The sequence below is a fragment of the Heterodontus francisci genome, chromosome 1 (genome assembly GCF_036365525.1).
Source record: "Heterodontus francisci isolate sHetFra1 chromosome 1, sHetFra1.hap1, whole genome shotgun sequence".
NCBI lineage: Eukaryota > Metazoa > Chordata > Chondrichthyes > Heterodontiformes > Heterodontidae > Heterodontus > Heterodontus francisci.
The window spans coordinates 285,661,072-285,680,980 of record NC_090371.1 but is presented as its reverse complement, the minus strand read 5'-3'; the positions used below and the strand labels follow the sequence as shown (position 1 = coordinate 285,680,980).

Genomic DNA, 19,909 nt, shown 5'->3' with positions numbered 1-19,909 from the left:
GCCAGGGTGTCGCGGAGGGAACGATCCCTTCGGAGTGCTGACAGGGGAAGGGAGGGGAAGGTGAGTTTGGTAGTGGCATCATGCTAGAGGTGGCGGAAATGGCGGAGGATGATCCTTTGGATATGGAGGCTGATGGGGTGGAAAGTGAGGACAAGGGGAACCCTGTCACGGTTCTGGGAGGGGAAGGGCTAAGGGTAGAGGTGCGGGAAATGGGCCGGACACGGTTGAGGGCCCTGTCAACAACAGTGGGGGGGAATCCTCGGTTGAGGAAAAAGGAGGTCATATCAGAAGCACCGTCATGGAAGGTAGCATCATCAGAGCAGATGCGTCGGAGTCGGAGAAACTGGGAGAATGGAATGGAGTCCTTACAGGAGGTAGGGTGTGAAGAAGTACCCTCAGCCCTTCCCCTCCCTCCCAGTACCGTGACAGGGTTCCCCTTGTCCTCACTTTCCACCCCATCAGCCTCTCTATCCAAAGGATCATCCTCCGCCACTTCCAGCGTAATGCCACTACCAAACGCATCTTCCCCTCCCTTCCCCTGTCAGCATTGAGTTCAATAATTTCAGAGCATGACAGCCCCCCATTTTACTTTCATTTTTAGTTATTCTTTTTTGCTTTTTTACATTTTTTTACAATCTTTTTTTTTTGCATTTATTTCATTTCATCTTAGTTTGTTCAGTTTGCTTACCCACTGTTTTTTTTTCATGTTTGCACTTGCTGCTGTTCAATATTCAGTCCGTTAACACCTTATCTGTACGAATGCTTTGTCTTTCAACACACCATTAACCAATTGTTTGCCTTTGCTCCATCACCTTTTGGTCAGCTATGTGGCCTTGTCCAATCTGCACCTTCTCCTTTGTTATCTCTTGCCCCACCCCCACCTCATTTGCTTATAACCTGAGACATTTCTAATATTTGTCAGTTCCGAAGAAGGGTCACTGACCCGAAACGTTAACTCTGCTTCTCTTTCCACAGATGCTGCCAGACCTGCTGAGTGGTTCCAGCATTTCTTGTTTTTATCCCAATGGTACAGCTCCTTCCCCAGTACTGGTGCCAGTGCCACATGAATTGAAAACCATTTCTTCCACGCCAATCTTTGAGCCACGTATTCAACTCTATGATCTTATTTACTGTTTGCCAATTTGTTTGTAGCTCAGGTAGTACTCCAGAGATTATTACCTTTGTGGTACTGCTTTTTACTTTAGCTCCTCGCTGCTCATACTCCTTCAGCAGAACATTTTTCTTAGTCTTACCTACGTTATTGGTACCAACATGGATATATGGAATGTTCACAAGCCATCTGGTCATAGACCAAAGAATCGCCACCAGTTTGGAGTAGTGACTTCAATTGATAGCTGTTTCTTAGACCTTTTGAGAATGGGCAGGGCTTTGGTGGATGGTTTGTGGTCAGATACTTGCTGTTTCAAGATTATGGTAACAGACCACAGTAAGTTTTCATTGAAGAGTCTGTATGAATCTTGCAGCCAGCAACTGTAAGGATGACTGCTTTAAGTTGTTACACTGGGCTAGTCAGTGAGGCTGCAGTGAGTTCTGTTTAGAGATCCATATTTAGAGAGACGGTAGTTTATTATCTTATTTTATATATTAAATAGAGAAATACTTATTTTACCATATTAAACTGTGTATTCATCAACCTTGTGTAAGTAAAACCAATGATTGAACATCAATTTGGGGAGTTGGATGGTATACAGTGTGTATAAAAGGGTGGGGAGTTGAACGGGGTACTGTGTGTGTGACAGGGTGGGGAGTTGGATGGGCTACAGTGTGTGTGAAAGGCTGGAGAGTTGGATTAGGTTCAGTGTGTATGTGTGAAAGGGTGGGGAGTTAGGATAATAGAGTTATAGAAAGTTTACAGCACAAAAAGAGGCCACTTGGCCAATTGGGTTTGTGCCGGCCGAAAAACAATCCACCCGGCATCGACCTAGGCACCGGAAACGACAACGGCAAACCCAGCCCTGTTGACCCTGCAAAGTCCTCCTTACTAACATCTGGGAGCTTGTGCCAAAGTTGGGAGAGCTGTCCCACAGACTAGTCAAGCAACAGCCTGACATAGTCATACTCACGGAATCATACCTTAACGACAATGTCCCAGACACTGCCATCACTATCCCTGGGTATGTCCTGTCTCACCGTCAGGACAGACCCAGCAGAGGTGGCGGGACAGTGGTCTACAGTAGGGAAGGAGTTGCTCTGGGAGTCCTCAACATCGACTCCGGAACCCATGAAGTCTCATGGCATCAAATCAAACATGGGCAAGGTAACCTCCTACTGATTACCACCTACTGCCCTCCCTCAGCTGATGAGTCAGTACTCCTCCATGTTGAACAGCACTTGGAGGAAGCACTGAGGGTGGCAAGGGCACAAAATGTACTCTGGGTGGGGGACTTCAATGACCATAAACCAAGAGTGGCTCATTAGCACCACTACTGACCGAGCTGGCCGAGTCCTAAAGGGTCTGCGGCAGGTGGTGGGGGAACCAACACAAGGGAAGAACGTACTCGACCTCGTCCTCACCAATCTGCCTGCCGCAGATGCTTCTGTCCATGACTGTATTGGTAGAAGTGACCACCGCACAGTCATTGTGGAGACGAAGTCCCGCCTTCACATTGAGGATACCGTCCATCATGTTGTGTGGCACTATCACCGTGCTAAATGGGATAGATTTCGAACAGATCTAGCAATGCAAAACTGGGCATCCATGAGGCGCTGTGGGCCATCAGCAGCAGCAGAATTGTACTCAACCACAATCTGTAACCTCATGGCCCGGCATATCCCTCACTTTACCATTACCATCAAGCCAGGAGACCAACCCTGGTTCAATGAAGAGTGCAGGAGGGCATGCCACCTCAAAATGAGGTGTCAACCTGGTGAAGCTACAACCCAGGACAACTTGCATACCAAACTGCATAAACAGCATGCAATAGACAGAGCTAAGCGATCCCATAACCAACGGATCAGATCTAAGCTTTGCAGTCCTGCCACATCCAGCCGTGAATGGTGGTGGACAATTAAACAACTAACTGGAGGAGGTGGCTCCACAAATATCCCCATCCTCAATGATGGCGGAGCCCAGCACATCAGTGTGAAAGATAAGACAGAAGCATTTGCAACAATCTTCAGCCAGAAGTGCCGAGTTTATGATCCATCTCCGCCTCCTCCTGAAGTCCCAGCATTACAGATGCCAGACTTCAGCCAATTCGATCCACTCTGCATGATATCAAGAAACGACTGAAGGCACTGAATGCTGCAAAGGCTATGGGTCCTCACAATATTCTGGCAATAGTACTGAAGGCCTGTGCTCCAGAACTTGCTGCACCCCTAGCCAAGCTGTTCCAGTATAGCTACAACACTGGCATCTACCCAGCAATGTGGAAGATTGCCCAGGTATGTCCTGTAGACAAAAAGCAGGACAGGTCCAACCCGGCCAATTACCACCCCATCAGCCTACTCTCAATCTTCAGTAAAGTGATGGAAGGTGACATCAACAGTGCAGGGTAGTGCCCTTGGCCCAACCATCTTCAGCTGCTTCATCAATGACCTTCCTTCTATGATAAGGTCAGAAGTGGGGTTGTTCGCTGATGATTGCACAATGTTCAGCACCATTCGCGACTCCTCAGATACTGAAGCAGTCTGTGTAGAAATGCAGCAAGACTTGGACAATATCCAGGCTTGGGCTGATAAGTGGCAAGTAACATTGGCGCCACACGAGTGCCAGGCAATGACCATCTCCAACAAGAGAGAATCTGACCATCTCCCCTTGACATTCAATGGCATTACCATCGCTGAATCCCCCACTATCAACATCCTAGGGGCTGCCATTGACCAGAAACTGAACTGGAGTAGCCATATAAATACCGTGACTACAAGAGGAGGTTAGAGGCTAGGAATCCTGTGGCGAGTAACTCACCACCTGATACCCCAAAGCCTGTCCACCATCTACAAGGCACAAGTCAGGAGTATGATGGAAAACTCTCCACTTGTGTGGATGGGTGCAGCTCCAACAACACTCAAGATGTTTGACACCATCCAGAACAAAGCAGCCCGCTTGATTGGCACACCATACACAAACATTCACTCCTTCCATCACTGGCGCACAGTGGCAACAGTGTGTACCATCTACAAGATGCACTGCAGTAACGCACCAAGGCTCCTTAGACAGCACCGTCCAAATCCGCGACCTCTACCACCTCGAAGGACAAGAGCAGCAGATGCATGGGAACAGCGGCACAGTGGCGGAATGGTTAGCACCGCAGCCTCACTGCTCCAGCGACCCGGGTTCAATTCTGGGTACCGCACTATGTGGAGTTTGCAAGTTCTCCCTGTGTCTGCGTGGGTTTCCTCCGGGTGCTGTGGTTTCCTCCCACAGCCAAAAGACTTGTAGGTTGATAGGTGAATTGGCCATTATAAATTGCCACTAGTATAGGTAGGTGGTAGGGGAATATAGGGACAGGTAAGGATGTGGTAGGAATATGGGATTAGTGTAGGATTAGTATAACTGGGTGGTTAATGGTCGGCACAGACTCGGTGGGCCGAAGGGCCTGTTTCAGTGCTGTATCTCTAAATCTAAAAAAAAACACAGCACTACCTGCAAGTTCCCATCCAAGTCACACACCATCCTGACTTGGAACTATATCGCAGTCCCTTCAATGTCGCTGGGTCAAAATCCTGGAACTCTCTTCCTAACAGCACTGTGGGTATACCTACCTCACGTGGACTTCAGCGGTTCAAGAAGGCAGCTCACCACCACCTTCTCAAGGGCAATTAGGGATGGGCAATAAATGCTGGCATAGCCAGTGACGCCCACATCCCATGAATGAATTCTAAAAAAAAAATTCTCATCCCACCTTCCAGCATTTGGTCCGTAGCCCTGCACATTATAGCACTTGTGTGCATATCCAGACTCTTTTTGAATGAGTTGAGAGTTTCTGCCTCGACTACCCTTTTTCAGGCAGTGAGTTCCAGACACACCCGACCCTCTGGGTGAAAAAACATTTCCTCATCTCCCCTCTAATCTTTCTACCAATCACCTTAAATCTATGCCCCCTCGTCACTGACCTCTCTGCTAAGGTGAATCGACCCTCACCTCCACTCTAGGCCACTCCAAATTTTGTACATTTCAATCAGATCTCCCCTTAGCCTTCTCTGTTCCAAGGAGAACAACCGCAGCCTATCCAACCTTTCCTCATAGCTGCATTTTTCCAGTCCTGGCAACATCCTTGTGACTCTCCCCTGTACCCTCTCTAGTGCAATTACATCCTTTCTGTAATGAGGTGACCAGAACTGCACACAGTACTCAACCTGTGGCCTAACCAGTGAGTTATACAGTTCCAGCATAACCTCCCTGCTCTTATGTTCTATACTCCAGCTAATAAAGGAAAGGATTCCATATGCCATCTTAAACACCTTATCAACCTGTCCTGCTACCTTCAGTGATCTGTGGACATTTACTCCAAGGTCTCTCACTTCCTCTACACCTCTCAGTATTTTCCTATTAATCGTGTATTCCTTTTCCTTGTTTGGCCTCCCGAAATGCATCACCTCACACTTCTCCAGGCTGAATCCCGTTTTCCACTTTTCTGCCCATCTGACCAGACCACCAGTATCTTGCTACAGCCTATGCAGTACTAAGCCCTACGGAACGCCACTGGAAACACCCTCCAGACACAAAAATACCCGTCAACAATTACCTTTTGTTTGCTGCTACTGAATTGAATGGGATACAGTATGTGTGTCATAGAGTCAAACAGCACTGAAACAGGCCCTTCGGCCCACCGAGTCTGTGCCGACCAACAACCACCCATTTATACTAATCCTACATTAATTCCATATTCCCTACCACATCCCCACCATTCTCCTACCACCTACCTACACTAGGGGCAATTTACAATGGCCAATTTACCTAGCAACCTGCAAGTCTTTGACTGTGGGAGGAAACCAGAGCACCCAGTGGAAATCCACGCGGTCACAGGGAGAACTTGCAAACTCCACACAGGCAGTAACCAGAACCGAACCCGGGTCGCAGGAGCTGTGAGGCTGCGGTGCTAACCACTGCGCCACTGTGCCGCCACTGTGTGTGAGAGGGTGGGGAGTTGGATGGGTTACAGTGTCTGTGGGAACCGTGTCTGTAGACAGCAGGGTCTCTGAGGCATGCACTGGATATGGCAATTGACAACTTAAAAACATCTAAAAGTTAACTTAGTGCCCTTCTGCCATTGTTGTTTCTATCTTAGTTTGAGGTGCAATTAGAAGTCTTCCTGCATTTGACGAACACTACAAATATACACAATGTTGTTATATTCTTTTTGTATTAAAATATTCTGTGGTGTTCATATGTTTTAATAATGTAAGTAAGTAAGCCTACTGACCATTATCATTCTATTCAGCTGTGGCACCTGCTTATCTTTTTGCCTGTTGTAATGTACTCTTGGTGCAAAAATCAAGGTTTAATTGTAACTCATAACTGCATAAACTATTGCAGAGTAAATTATTCTCACTTGTAATACTGAATCATAGTATATTTCTAAATGGTAGAAAATCTACTGCAAAATGTGTCAAAAAAAATCAAAATTTCTTGGGATGGCCTACTGACCTACCTTCTCCCATTGGAACTTGCATCTCCCTTCAAATATTTCTAAATCCACCACTACAAAGATTGCACTTTTCCAGGCTTTATTTTTCCCCCCGCTAATAAAACTGAAAGGAATTATCCAAAGCCCAAGAACTGCTTGTTCCTTCTTAAATTCAGGATATTTGTTGCCCTGAGGGATATAATGCTGAGATTCTCACACACACACACACACACACACACACACACACACACACACACACACACACACACACACACACACACACTAGAAGCAGAGAAAACTGTAAGTAGATGGCAGGACTTTCTCTTCTAACCGACTTCTAATAGTATCCCTGAACACCTTGTAATTCTGGAATGTTGTGTGATAATTTGGTGCCTGTTTCATATCCCTTTCCTTCTCTTCCAGTTTATTCAACATGGCAAACAAAGATATTGAACACTTAAATAATGCTGCAAATGAAGATAAAACTCCTCAGGCAACTCTGAAAATAATGTCAGAATCAGAGGTATGTGCAAGCGAGAGTGTGTATGTAAAAATATTTGTTTTTGGGCGGAGAAAGCTCCCTATTAAGTGAAATTTTTCAAGTCTGTTCACACTCATTACGTTATTGGGCTTATTTCAAATAATTGTAATTGCCTTAACTGTTATAATCTTTTTTGAAAGTACTTAGCATCCAGCAATCCAGTTGATTCTCATAGAGTCCATTGAGTTATACAGCATAGAATCAGGCCCTTCAGCCCATCGTGTCTGTGCCAGCCATCAGGCACCTATCTATTCTAATCCCATTTTCCTTGTATGCTATGGCGTTTCAGGTGCTCATCTAGATACTTCTTAAATGTTGCAAGGGTTCCTGCCTCTACCACCCCTTCAGGTAGCTTGTTCCAAATTCCAACCACTCTCTGTCTCTCAAAATAGTGATCCTGCTGTGGTAAAGTGCAATTGTTGATTTCGAAGGAATGACAATATTGAAAATGTTAGTCCCTTTAATTAAACAGGACTCAATTCAGTGTTAATAAAGAGCAAGTGATGCTCATTATAGTTTTGTATTTAAGGGCTGGGTTTTTGCCCAGTTGGGGAGTTGCCTCTGGACAGAGAAGTCCAGAAGGAAAGAGTGGGAACTGATGTTTGGACCGAACTATGAATTGCCAATAAAACAGTTGTGGATCAGAGACTGTCATCGGCTTTCTCGTTTTGGTGACTGGACATCTGCCTGTTTAACAGGAATGGCTTGTTTAAATTTTTTAAAATAGAGTATATTTTGTGCCCAGTTTCCACTTTGAATGCATTTTTCTATAATAAAAGCAAAATACTGCAGATGCTGGAAATCTGAAATAAAAACAAGAAATGCTGGAAATACTCACCAGGTCTGACAGCATCTGTGGAGAGAAACAGAGTTTCAGGTCAGTGACCCTTCATCAGAACTGGCAAATATTAGAAATGTAATAGGTTTTAAGCAAGTAAAGAGGGTGTGGGGCAAGAGATAACAAAAGAGAAGGTGTTGATAGGACAACGTCACAGAGAATAACTGAACAGAAGTTAACTGTATGTTAATGGTGTGCTGAAAGACAAAGTGTTAGTACAGAGAGGGTGTTAATTGACAGAAGAATGAACAGCCCTGACCCCAAGCACAAACATGAAAAAAACAGTGGGTAGGCACAGTAGAAACAAGCTAAACAAACTAAAATAAAATTAACAAATAAAAAAGAAAAAATAACTAAAAATAAAAAGGGAGGCCCGTCATGCTCTGAGATTATTGAACTCGATGTTCAGTGCGGCAGGCTGTAGCGTGCCTAATTGGTAAATGAGTTGCTGTTCCTCGAGCTTGCGTTGATGTTCACTGGAACACTGCAGCGATCCCAGGACAGAAATGTGGACGTGAGAGGGTGGGTGTTGAAATGGCCAGAAACTGGAAACTCTGGGTCATGCTTTCGGATCATGCTGAGTATTTCCAGCATTTCTTGTTTTTAATTCATTTTTCTAGTTTGGCTGGTATTTACACTAATTGGTTTAATTATTGCTTTGGAGCCCACTGCTGGACGTGTTTAATAAATAGATTTAATATCCTCACTTTCTTTTAAGTTTGTGTGCTTCCTAATATTACATTTCTGTCAAGTAGATGATACCAGACTCACTCAATTCAAAGGATTTGCTGCATCCATTGTTCAAACTAGCAACACATCCAAGAGCTGATGAACCTTCTCAACACAAACAGACCCACTCATATAGCAAATCAGGCTTTCTTGCATACTGTTGATCACTGGTTTTGAGGATCAAGCAGTTTTCATTAACATTATGTGTAATCTCTGCATAATTGGTGTGTATGACTTTTGCAGCAGGCATTACTGATTCAATAAGCTTTGTAGCACTAATTCCACAAAACTTATTTTGTAACTTTTTTTCTCAGAAAAGGTGATTGTTCCCATTAGTAACAAAACTGCTATAATATTCTGAAGAATTTTGCATCTTTATAAACAGCTCTTAATCTGTGTATCTGCTGTCAAAAAACAAGAGTTAAACTGTGGAGAGTTATAGGCCGGAATTTACGGTGGATGGATGGGAGCTGGACCCCGACGTGAAAGTCGGTGGCGAACCCGCTTCTGCCTAGCCTGGGAATCCTTCCCGTATTTTATGGATCCCCAGGTTTCAATTGTCCTGAGGCGGGACTTCCACCCACTTGAGGGAGGCGGTCCCGCCTCAGTGAGCTGCCGGCCAATCAGCGGGCCGGCAGCTCTTAGTCCCAGCAGTGCCATCGGGAGTGGTGGCCACTGCTGGGACTGCAGCCAAGTCGACATCATGGATCGAGGAGGGAAGGCAAGTAGGGGCATGCCTCACCAGGGGGATCGGTCCTTCCTTGGTGAAGCTGGAGTGGTCCTTTTGGGGGGAGGGGGGTGGGTTGAGAGGCCATGTCCCCCTACCCAGCCGCGGAAAGGCCAGCAGCTGTCGCTGGGCGGCCTTTCACGTCCCCAGCACACCTGCTTGCCATGGGTAAAATACCTGTGGAGGCGGGCGAGGGCCGATAAGTGGCCACTTAAGGATCTTGATTGGCCTCGGGCGGGTGGACCCCACCTGACTGCCGTTAACTTGTCAAGAGGCGGAATCGGGGCAGGTAGGCCGCTCAATTTTATGCTGCCCCCACGCCACCATCCGACCCGCTGGTAGCGGCGTAAAATTCCGGCCATTGTTCCGAGTAAAACTTATAAGATAATTGAATGCTATAGCACAGTGCATCATGAGCTTTTTTTTAAGTTCCTATACACGGAACCTTCTAGTGTCAAAAACCAAGTCCCCTATTTGCAATGCAGACCTAATGCTGCTGCTAAGTATGTTGATGTTGTCGTCAGCATTCAGTGTTCATAATTATCAGAATATAATTAATTGTTGTGCTCAGTCCATCACTGTAAGAGCTCCGTGTTGGTGTGTGTTCTGATTGATCTTCGTGGCATCTTTCTAGTTACAGGATTGCTGTTCTTTCCTGATTTGTTACATCTTTCTTGACTTTTTTTTATTGTAGTGCATGTTTTTAAAGACTCAAAAATAAAATCCCCAGCAGCTGCCCTTGTTAGCTCCCTGTCCTTGTATATATCTGAATTGAGCACACGGGTAAAATTAAAGTAAGGGTAAGCTTCTTATAGGGAGCTTATTTGTTCAGACCTCATTAGCTCGACAAGTCCAATGGCTATTCTAACCTGACACATTAGTTGTGACCAATCCATAGATTTAATAGAGTGAACTCCATTTACACCTAATTTTTCCGGGTAAGTCATGCCTGGCAAAACCAAATGCGTTAAGAGGTGTGCAAGATTCATTGGTTTGTGCAGACAAATTTTGTTTGTACTAACGTGTATCTGGCAATACAACCTGGCCCACGTTTTTAGCCATCCTGCGTTATGTTGATTACAGTAATGCATTGTTTCAACATTAATGTATTATATCTAGAATCCTTCAGACCTGATTTGCCGACTGCAGTGGCCATCATATGTCAGATTGGATCTTCAAGAGGACATCTGATGGGCACTGGGATCAGCAAATCCACTTTGTGATTTACATTGTACAGTAATATTGATGCGTTCCATGCTGTCTAATGCAATATACATAAAAATGCAGGAGACCTGAAGGATCAGCTTGTGGAGTGCTGGAGAAGCTTTAGAACGTAAAGCTTGCAATGGGAAAAGACCATTTGGTGCATCAAACCCATTATTCCCTTTACTGGACCACAGTTTTTTTGTCTTTTGCGTTGCATGGCACAAACTTTAATTTCTATAGGGCAATGATTGAATACAGGTAAAATTCCAACAAAATAGAGCTCTGAATTTCCCCCAGATATACAGCCATGCTCCATGCTTCTTAGTGATCCAGATAAACACCCAACTCTGTTTTAAGAGTTAATTGCTTTAGAACTAACCTTGAAGAAAGTCATTTTTACATATCAGTTTATGTGAGGAGTGGGAGCACCTACAAATCTGTTTCATGACAGTTTTGTACTTATGTGCTCTTGTTGCACAATCGCAGTTGAAATGGCTAAGATATTATGCATTCTATTCCTTTCACATATTAACATGACTGCAACCATGTTGTGTTCCACTCTTTTCTCAATGAAAACAATTTCAGTTCTGACATCTACTGTTAAAATTTGGAGTTCAAGTCCTGCAATCAGTCTGTTCTATTATGTGAACCCTCTCCTGTAAATCTATCACCGTTTGACCATAACCTAGGGGTTGACAACGTGTCCATACACAGACAGCAGTGTCCGTGGTAAAAAATTTTGAGAGCCGTTGTGGCTTGGCTTTGATTGACAGCTTTCCTATTAAAGTATACGTCAGATGGAGATGGGACTTGTGTCTGTGAAATTGTCCATTTTGGTAGGAAGAATAAAAAAGTATATTATCTAAATGAAAAGAGATTGCGTAGTTCTAAGATACAGAGGGATCTGGGTGTCCTCGTGCATGAATTGCAAAAGGTTAGTATGCAGGTTGGGCAAGTAATTAGGAAAGCTAATAGAATGTTGTTGTTTATTGCGAGAAGAATTGAATACAAAAGTAGGGAGGTTAATGCTTCAGTTGTACAGGGCATTGGTGAGACAACATCTGGGGTACTATGTACAGTATTGGTCTCTTTATTTAAGAGGTTAGTTTATTGTACTTAAAATCAAAACCCAATCTTAAGTTCCTGGCTGGTAGAAGCACACTTGCAGCTGGTCCACCTGGTTCAGGGTTTTCTTGGGGACAGTGATGTGGGTGGCTTTCTTCCCCAGGGGGTCTCTGCCTGTAGTGATGATAGGCTTGGACAGGCTTTGAAATTTGCAGTATAACTAGAGGAGAGAGAGAGCCCCATTGGGGTCCTGCACTGATTGGCTCTCAAAGCTTGTCTGCTGTCTGGAACAGAAACTCCAAGTTTTCATACAGACTGGGGAGACCGTCACATGATTCTTTCAGTGTATTCTTTTCTTCACATTAATAAGATCCCAATCTAAGAATCCCAAATCTCTCTCAAGTCTTATTGTTTCAGTGTTTAGCCCCTGGAGGCTCGTCTCCACCAGTGTGAATGCTCCAAGATGGCTTTGAATGTTTTGATAACAAGGGTGATACTAGATAATTCACTCAACTGTTCAAGCCATTGTTCTGGATGAGAGCTAATTTGACATGCGTTTCCATTTCGATGCCTTGGAATGTGAGGTATTTCAATGCAAATTGTGGTGGCCATTTTGGCACCAGTTTTTTTAAATAATTGAATGTAGGATTCCAGCTTTCCTTTTTAAAAGTTTAATGCAAGTTTCTAAATGATGAATTAACATCATCATTCAGCATAGCATGTTTTCATAGCAATATGTATTTGTCCAGTCAATATAACTGGACAAATCAAGTTGGCAAAGGTGGTCTGGAAGATGAATTTGAAGCATGTTTTCGCGACGTTTCCTGTAACAACACCTTGTGGAACCAACTAGTGATAAAGCTATTTTAGATTTAGTATTGTGTAATGAGGCAGGTTTAATTAGTAATCTCATAGTAAAAGATCCTCTGGGAAAAAGTGATCATAATACTATTGAATTCCATATTAAATTTGCAAGTGACATACTCCAGTCCCAAACAATCTTAAACAAAGCGAATTACATAGGTATGAGGGGAGAACTGGCTAAGGTTGATTGGGTAAATAGACAAAAAGATATGGCAGCAAATAAATAGGAAACATTTAAAGAAACAATTCAAAATGTTCAACAAAAAGGGCGGCACAGTGGTGCAGTGGTTAGCACCGCAGCCTCACAGCTCCAGCGACCGGGTTCAATTCTGGGTACTGCCTGTGCGGAGTTTGCAAGTTCTCCCTGTGACCGTGTGGGTTTTCGCCGGGTGCTCCGGATTCCTCCCACAGCCAAAGACTTGCAGGTTGATAGATAAATTGGCCATTATGAAAATTGCCCCTAGTATAGGTAGGTGGTAGGGGAATTGATGGAAGGTGGGGATGTGGTAGGAATATGGGATTAATGTAGGATTAGTATAAATGGGTGGCTGATGGTCGGCACAGACTCAGTGGGCCAAAGGGCCTGTTTCAGTGCTGTATCTCTAAAAAAATATATATATATATATTTCATTTAAAAAAAACTCAGCGAGAAACATCCATCCATGGCTTACTAGGGAAGTTAAGGATGATGTTGGATTAAAAGATGAGGCTTTTTGCATTCATTTTTGGAATGTGAGAGTCACTGGCAAGGCCAGCATTTATTGTTCATCCCTAATGGCCCTTGAGCTGGTGGTAGTGAGCCACTTACAACTTGAGTGGCTTGCTAGGCCATTTCAGAAGGCAATTAAGAATCAACTGCATTGATGTGGTTCGGGAGTTACATTTAATCCAGACCAGATCAGGATGGCATATGTCCTCCCCTGAAGGACAGTAGAATGCCTGACGATTGGGAGAGTTTTAGAAACCAACAAAAGGCGACCAAAATGATAAAGGGGACAAAATGGAATATGAGAGTAAACTAGCCAGGAATATAAAAACAGATTATAAGAGCTTTTACAAATATATAAAAAGGAGAGTAGCTGAAGTAAATGTTGGTCTCTTAGAGGCAGAGACAGGAGAAATTATCATGGGGAATGAGAAAATGGCAGAAACATTGAACAAATATTTTGTGTCCATCTTCACAGTAGTAGGCACAAATTAGATACGAGAAATAGAGGGTAACCAAGGGGCAAATAAGAGTGAGGAAAATTAAGGTAATTAATATCAGCAGAGAAAAGTATTGAAAAAACTTAAGGGATTGAAAGTTGACAAATCTGCAGGACCTCATGGCCTACATCCTAGGGTTCTAAAAGAGATGGCTGCAGAGGTAATGGATGCGCTGGATATGATGTTCCAAAAATCCTAGATTCTAGAATAGTTCCAGCGGATTGGAAGTTAGCAAATATAACACTACTATTCAAGAAAGGAAGGAGAGAGAAAACTGGAAATGACAGGCCAATTAGCCTGACATCAGTCATTGGGGAAAATGCTGGAATCTATTATTGGGAAGTCTTAACAATACACTTAGAAAATCACAGGTATGATCAGAAAAAGTCAACAGAGTTGTATGAAAGGGAAACCACTTTTCTCAAATTCATTAGAATTTTTTGAGGATGTAACTAGTAGGGTAGATAAAGGAAACCAGTAGATGCAGTATTCTTGGATTACCAAAAGGCGTTTGACAAGGCGCCACACAAAATGTCAATATACAAGATAAGGGCTCATGGAGTTGGGGTGATATGTTACCATAATGGAGGATTGGTTAACCTGTAGGAAGCAGAGAGTAGGGATAAAAGGGGCATTTTTAAGTTGGCAGGCTCTACAGTTTGTTGTTATGACACAGCAGTTGCATAATATGCTACCATGCTCACTCCATAGGTACACAGTGAGAAACCTAACCTGTTATAGGACTGGTTAAAAATATGCTATGGTTAGGATAACCAATTAATGATTTATGTCAATTGAATAGCTAGTGGAGTTAACTAGCTATATTTGATAATCAGATTGTGTGTGCATATATATAATCAATATCTCACACTGCATTAGGGAGTGCTTGTGTTTGCTGTCCTGAGAATAGAGTCTTTATTCTGCATTTGAATTTGTACAACCCCAACTGGCATTACAGTATTAGCAAGCCAGCATCTGTTGCCATTTTGCTGCAACATCAATTCAAACAAGCATTTTAGCTGCTTGATGGTGGGATTGATCATTTCTTAACCTATAACATCAATACTAAAAAATATTTTTCCATATTAACGCAATATATTGATAAGGACGCCCATAGCTTCATACCCGTTACTTTCCAACAATTTCACAGAAATACAATACTGTTAATCATTGGTTGTATTACATGGGATATGGAGATTGCAATCCCACTATTTTTGGAGATTAGATGTCTAATAAATGTACTGTATTTTGTATTCTTGTTCCAGGATATTGTTGATCAGGTGAATGCTACAGACCATTCAGATGTTCCAGTGGAAGTAGAAGAAGCCACCCTTTTGAATAAAAGCAGTCAGAGCGAGGATTCTACTCATCATGGCAAACTGTGGCGGATATTTGCGTGCCCACCTCAAGGAATCATTGCTAGCGTACTAACAAAGGGTTAGACCACAACATGCATTTTAGTACTAGTTTGTGTTCAATAATAATAGAAACAGCACCATAATAAGCTGTATGATTGCACATTTATATGTCAACAGAGGTTACACTACTCTTACTATGCCTCATCATTGCATTGATTGTTTTCAGGTTCTGGTGTTACTATTAAACCTTTGCTCCAATGCTTTTCTTCACCTATTAGATTAACATGCTAAATTTGGTTCAGTGCTGACCAGATTATACTTAGAATTGTGGGGAGGAAGTTCAGCAGAACAGAACTCTTAAACTTAGTGACACCGAGCCCGATGCAATTCTCATACATGATATTGCCTTTATTGTTAAGGATTGATTGCTTTTTAGAAGACCACAATGGACTCATGCCAGCTGTCAATTGATGATGGGTCCACTAAGGCCTTCCAGGTGTGCATTGGGCAGAATTCCTAGGGTAGCCATAGCCAAGAACTCCCCCAGGAACAGACCTTTGATGTAGGTGGTGCAAGTGGAAGATCCACCCATTCTCCTCATCAGATAATAGTTGGAAACAAAAAAAAAAGCAGAATCCTGAAGGAGCTGCCCTAAATTCCAGTTGCCAATAGGTAACAGGGCCTGCCCAACATTTCGGGTCTGTTAAGTTTTACAGTACACTGAAGGTTATTTGACTGCTGCTGCTTGTACGAACTTGCTGAAATAGCTATCCTTTTCTGTTTCACATTTCCACATTGAAATACAATTGCCTAAGGTAAAGTTTTGTCCTTTACCGTTGGCAATTGCATTTCAGTGTGGAAACATGGGAAAAAATATTAGTATGGAAGCACTAGTATGAGTTATATGTTATACAGTGTGCTGTACAGCAAAGAGGGAGCATTGTGGATAAATCTGTGAAGTCATCTGCTCAATGGCTGCTATTAATTGGCAAATAGGAAAGTAGATTGTGTTAACATAGCGGAACCCCGAAGGTGGTCATGTGTCACCTTTAGCATGTTTCCGGCAGTTCCTGCAGCCATACCGGTGCCAGACGTTGTGCTCTGCACGCCTTTGGACCCCACCAGGAAGGCCGAGAGGGGGGTTTTGACGCTTGGGCAACCCACAACCTCCATACATCCGCCCAGGCGTGCGCCATGGAGAGGTCACTCCATAGTCGCCTCACAGCAACCAGAACAACACGAAAGACAGCAGTTACGCGTTATAAGTCCAGCTCAATTGGCATGGGAGAGTTCATCACATCTCACTGGACAGCTACCACCCGCCTCAAACCGGGCAGCCCCCGGTCAGTAAGGTTCTGTCCCGCAACAGTCCACCTGCTTCAATGGGTGCTTGGAGCTCAGGGTCATTGCCCGACAAGTGGACTGTAACACCGCACCAAACAGCATGACTAAAAAAGGAAAGAAGGTACCAGCCCTTCGGTTTGCAAGCTGGAACATCAAAACTATGTGTCCTGGCCTGTCGGAAGACCTTACACAAATCAACAATTCTCGGAAGACCGCCATCATTAACAACGAGCTCAGTAGACTCAATGTGGACATTGCAGCACTTCAGGAGCCACGCCTCCCTGTGAGCAGATCTCAAAGAGAGCAAGATTACACCTTCTGCTGGCAGGGTAGGGATCCTGAAGAACCAAGACAGCATGGAGTTGGCTTCGCCATCAGAAACTTTGCTCAGCATGATAGAGCCACCCTCAAATGGCTCAGAACGCATACTGTCCATCCGACTGCTCACCACCTCTGGTCCAGTACACCTACTCAGCATCTATGCTCCAACACTCTGCTCCCCACCTGAAGCTAAAGACCAGTTCTACGAAGAACTCCATAATATCATTAGTAGCATCCCCAATACCGAACACCTGAATCTGCTGGGGGACTTTAATGCCATGGTTGGGGCCGACCATGACTCATAGCCCTCCTGCCTTGGGGGCTTTGGCATTGGAAGGATGAATGAGAATGGACAGAGACTGCTTGAGTTGCGTACCTATCATAACCTCTGCATCACCAACTCGTTCTTTCATACTAATCCTTGTCAGCAGGTTTCTTGGAGACACCCAAGATCACGTCATTGGCACCAGCTGGACCTCATCGTCACAAGGCGAGCCTCTTTAAACAGCGTTCAAATCATATGCAGCTTCCACAGTGCGGGACGGCGACACCGACCACTCCCTGGTGTGCAACAAGGTTAGACTCAAACCAAAGAAGCTGCATCACTCCAAGCAGAAGGGCCGCCCGCGCATCAACACGAGCAGAATTTCTTATCCACAGCTGTTACATAAGTTTCTAAATTCACTTGAAAAAGCCCTTCAAAATACTCCTACAGGGGATGCAGAGACCAAGTGGGCCCGCATCAGAGACGCCATCAATGACTCAGCAATGGCAAATGTGTGAAGCGGAATGCAGACTGGTTTCAATCTCACTTTGAAGAGTTGGAACCTGTCATAGCCGCTAAGCACATTGCACTGCTGAACTACAAGAAAGCCCCCAGCGAGTTAACATCCGTAGCACTTAAAGCAGCCAGAAGCGCTGCACAAAGAACAGCCAAGCGCTGCGCAAATGACTGCTGGCAACACCTATGTAGCCATATTCAGCTGGCCTCAGACACTGGAAACATCAGAGGAATGTATGATGGCATTAAGAGAGATTTTGGGCCAACCATCAAGAAGATCGCCCCCCTCAAATCTAAATCACGGGACATGATGACTGACCAACGCAAGCAAATGGACCGCTGGGTGGAGCACTACCGAGAACTGTACTCCAGGGAAAATGTTGTCACTGAGACCGCCCTCGATGCAGCCCAGTCTCTGCCAGTCATGGATGAGCTGGATGTACAGCCAACAAAATCGGAACTCAGTGATGCCATTGATTCTTCAGCCAGCGGAAAAGCCCCTGGGATAATCAAGAGTGCCAAGCCTGCTATACTTTCAGCACTCTACGAACTGCTTTGCCTGTGCTGGGATGAGGGAGCAGTACCACAGGACATGCGCGATGCCAATATCATCACCCTCTTTAAGAACAAGGGTGACCGCAGTGACTGCAACAACTACCGTGGAATCTCCCTGCTCAGCATAGTGGGGAAAGTCTTCGCTTGAGTCGCTTTAAACAGGCTCCAGAAGCTGGCTGAGCGTGTCTACCCTGAGGCACAGTGTGGCTTTCGAGCAGAATGATCCACCATTGATATGCTGTTCTCCCTTCGCCAGCTACAGGAGAAATGCCGTGAATAACAGATGCCCCTCTACATTACTTTCATTGATCTCACTGAAGCCTTTGACCTCGTCAGCAGACGTGGTCTCTTCAGACTACTAGAAAAGACGAGAAATATTAATTTAAGACCTCGCCCATTTCCCGTGGCTCCACACATAGATTGCCATGCTGATCTTTAAGGGGACCTACTCTCTCCCTAGCTACCCTTTTACTCTTTATATACTTATAGAATCTTTTAGGATTCTCATTTATCTTATCTGCCAGGAAAATCTCATGGCTCCTTTTCACCCTCCTAATTTCCTTCTTAAGTGTAGTCCTACATCCCCTATACTCCTCGAGGGACTCGCTCGATCCCAGCTGCCTATACCTGACATATGCCTCCTTCTTAGAGGGGTTTAAAATTGATAAAGAGAAAGTATTAGATAGGCTGTCTGCACTTAAAGTGGATAAAGCACCAGGGCCGGATGAGATGTATCCAAGGATACTGAGGGAAGTGAGGATGGAAATCAGAGACACTGGCCATAATTTTTCAGTCTTCCTTAGACTCGGGAGTGGTGCCAGAGGACTGGAGAATTGCAAACTATTCAAAAAAGGGTGTGAAGGTAGGTCCAGCAACAACAGGCCAGTCATTTTAACTCTGGTGGTGGGAAAACTTTTAGAAAAAATAATTCGGGACAAAATCAATAGTCACATGGACAAATGCGAGTTAATTAAGGAAAGCCAGCATGGATTCTTAAGGAAAAATCATGTTTAACTAACTTGCTGGAGTTTTTTGAGGAGGTAACAGAGAAGGCAATGCTGTTGATGTGGTGTACATGGACTTTCAAAAAGTATTTGATACAGTGCCACGCAACAGACTTGTGAGCAAACATATAGCTCATGGAATAAAAGGGACAGAAGCAACATGGATTTGAAATTGGTTGAGTGAAAGGAAACAAAGAGTAGTGATTAATGGATGTTTTTCAGGCTGGAGAAAGGTTTGTAGTAGAGTTCTCCAGGGATCAGTGTTGGGACCCTTGCTTTTCCTGATATATATTCATGTCCTAGACCTTGGTGTACAGGGCACAATTTCAAAGTTTGCAGATGACACGAAATTTGGAAGCATTGTGAACTGTGAGGAGGATAGTGTAGAACTTCAAAGGACATAGACAAATTGGTGGAATGGGCAGACAGATGGCAGATGAAGTTCAATGCAGAGAAATGTGAAGTGATTCATTTTGGTAGGAAGAACATGGAGAGACAATATAGAATGAAGGGTACAATTCTAAAGGGGATGCAGGAGCAGAGGGACCTGGGTGTATATGTGTATAAGTCATTGAAGGTGGCATGACAAATTAAGAGAGCAGTTAATAAAGCATACAGTATCCTGGGCTTTATTAATAGGTGCATAGAGTACAAGAGGACAGAAGGTATGCTGAACTTGTACAAGACACTAGTTTGGCCTCAGCTGCAGTATTGCATCCAATTCTGGGCGCCACACTTGAGGAAAGACGCGAGGGCGTTGGAGAGAGTACAGAAGAGATT

At 44.1% G+C, this 19,909-nt stretch overlaps 1 protein-coding gene across 7 annotated transcripts in view; it reads left to right on the top strand.

The window, feature by feature from the left end:
* LOC137377532 (sodium/hydrogen exchanger 9B2-like) overlaps positions 1-19,909 on the top strand; it is a 208,668-nt gene that overhangs the window by 127,044 nt on the left and 61,715 nt on the right. For all 7 annotated transcript variants that reach the window (XM_068047227.1, XM_068047254.1, XM_068047237.1 and 4 more), the window contains 2 exons: positions 7,014-7,113; positions 15,032-15,203. In XM_068047227.1, the coding sequence (XP_067903328.1) occupies positions 7,014-7,113; positions 15,032-15,203 (272 nt within the window). The remainder of the gene's footprint in view (positions 1-7,013; positions 7,114-15,031; positions 15,204-19,909) is intronic.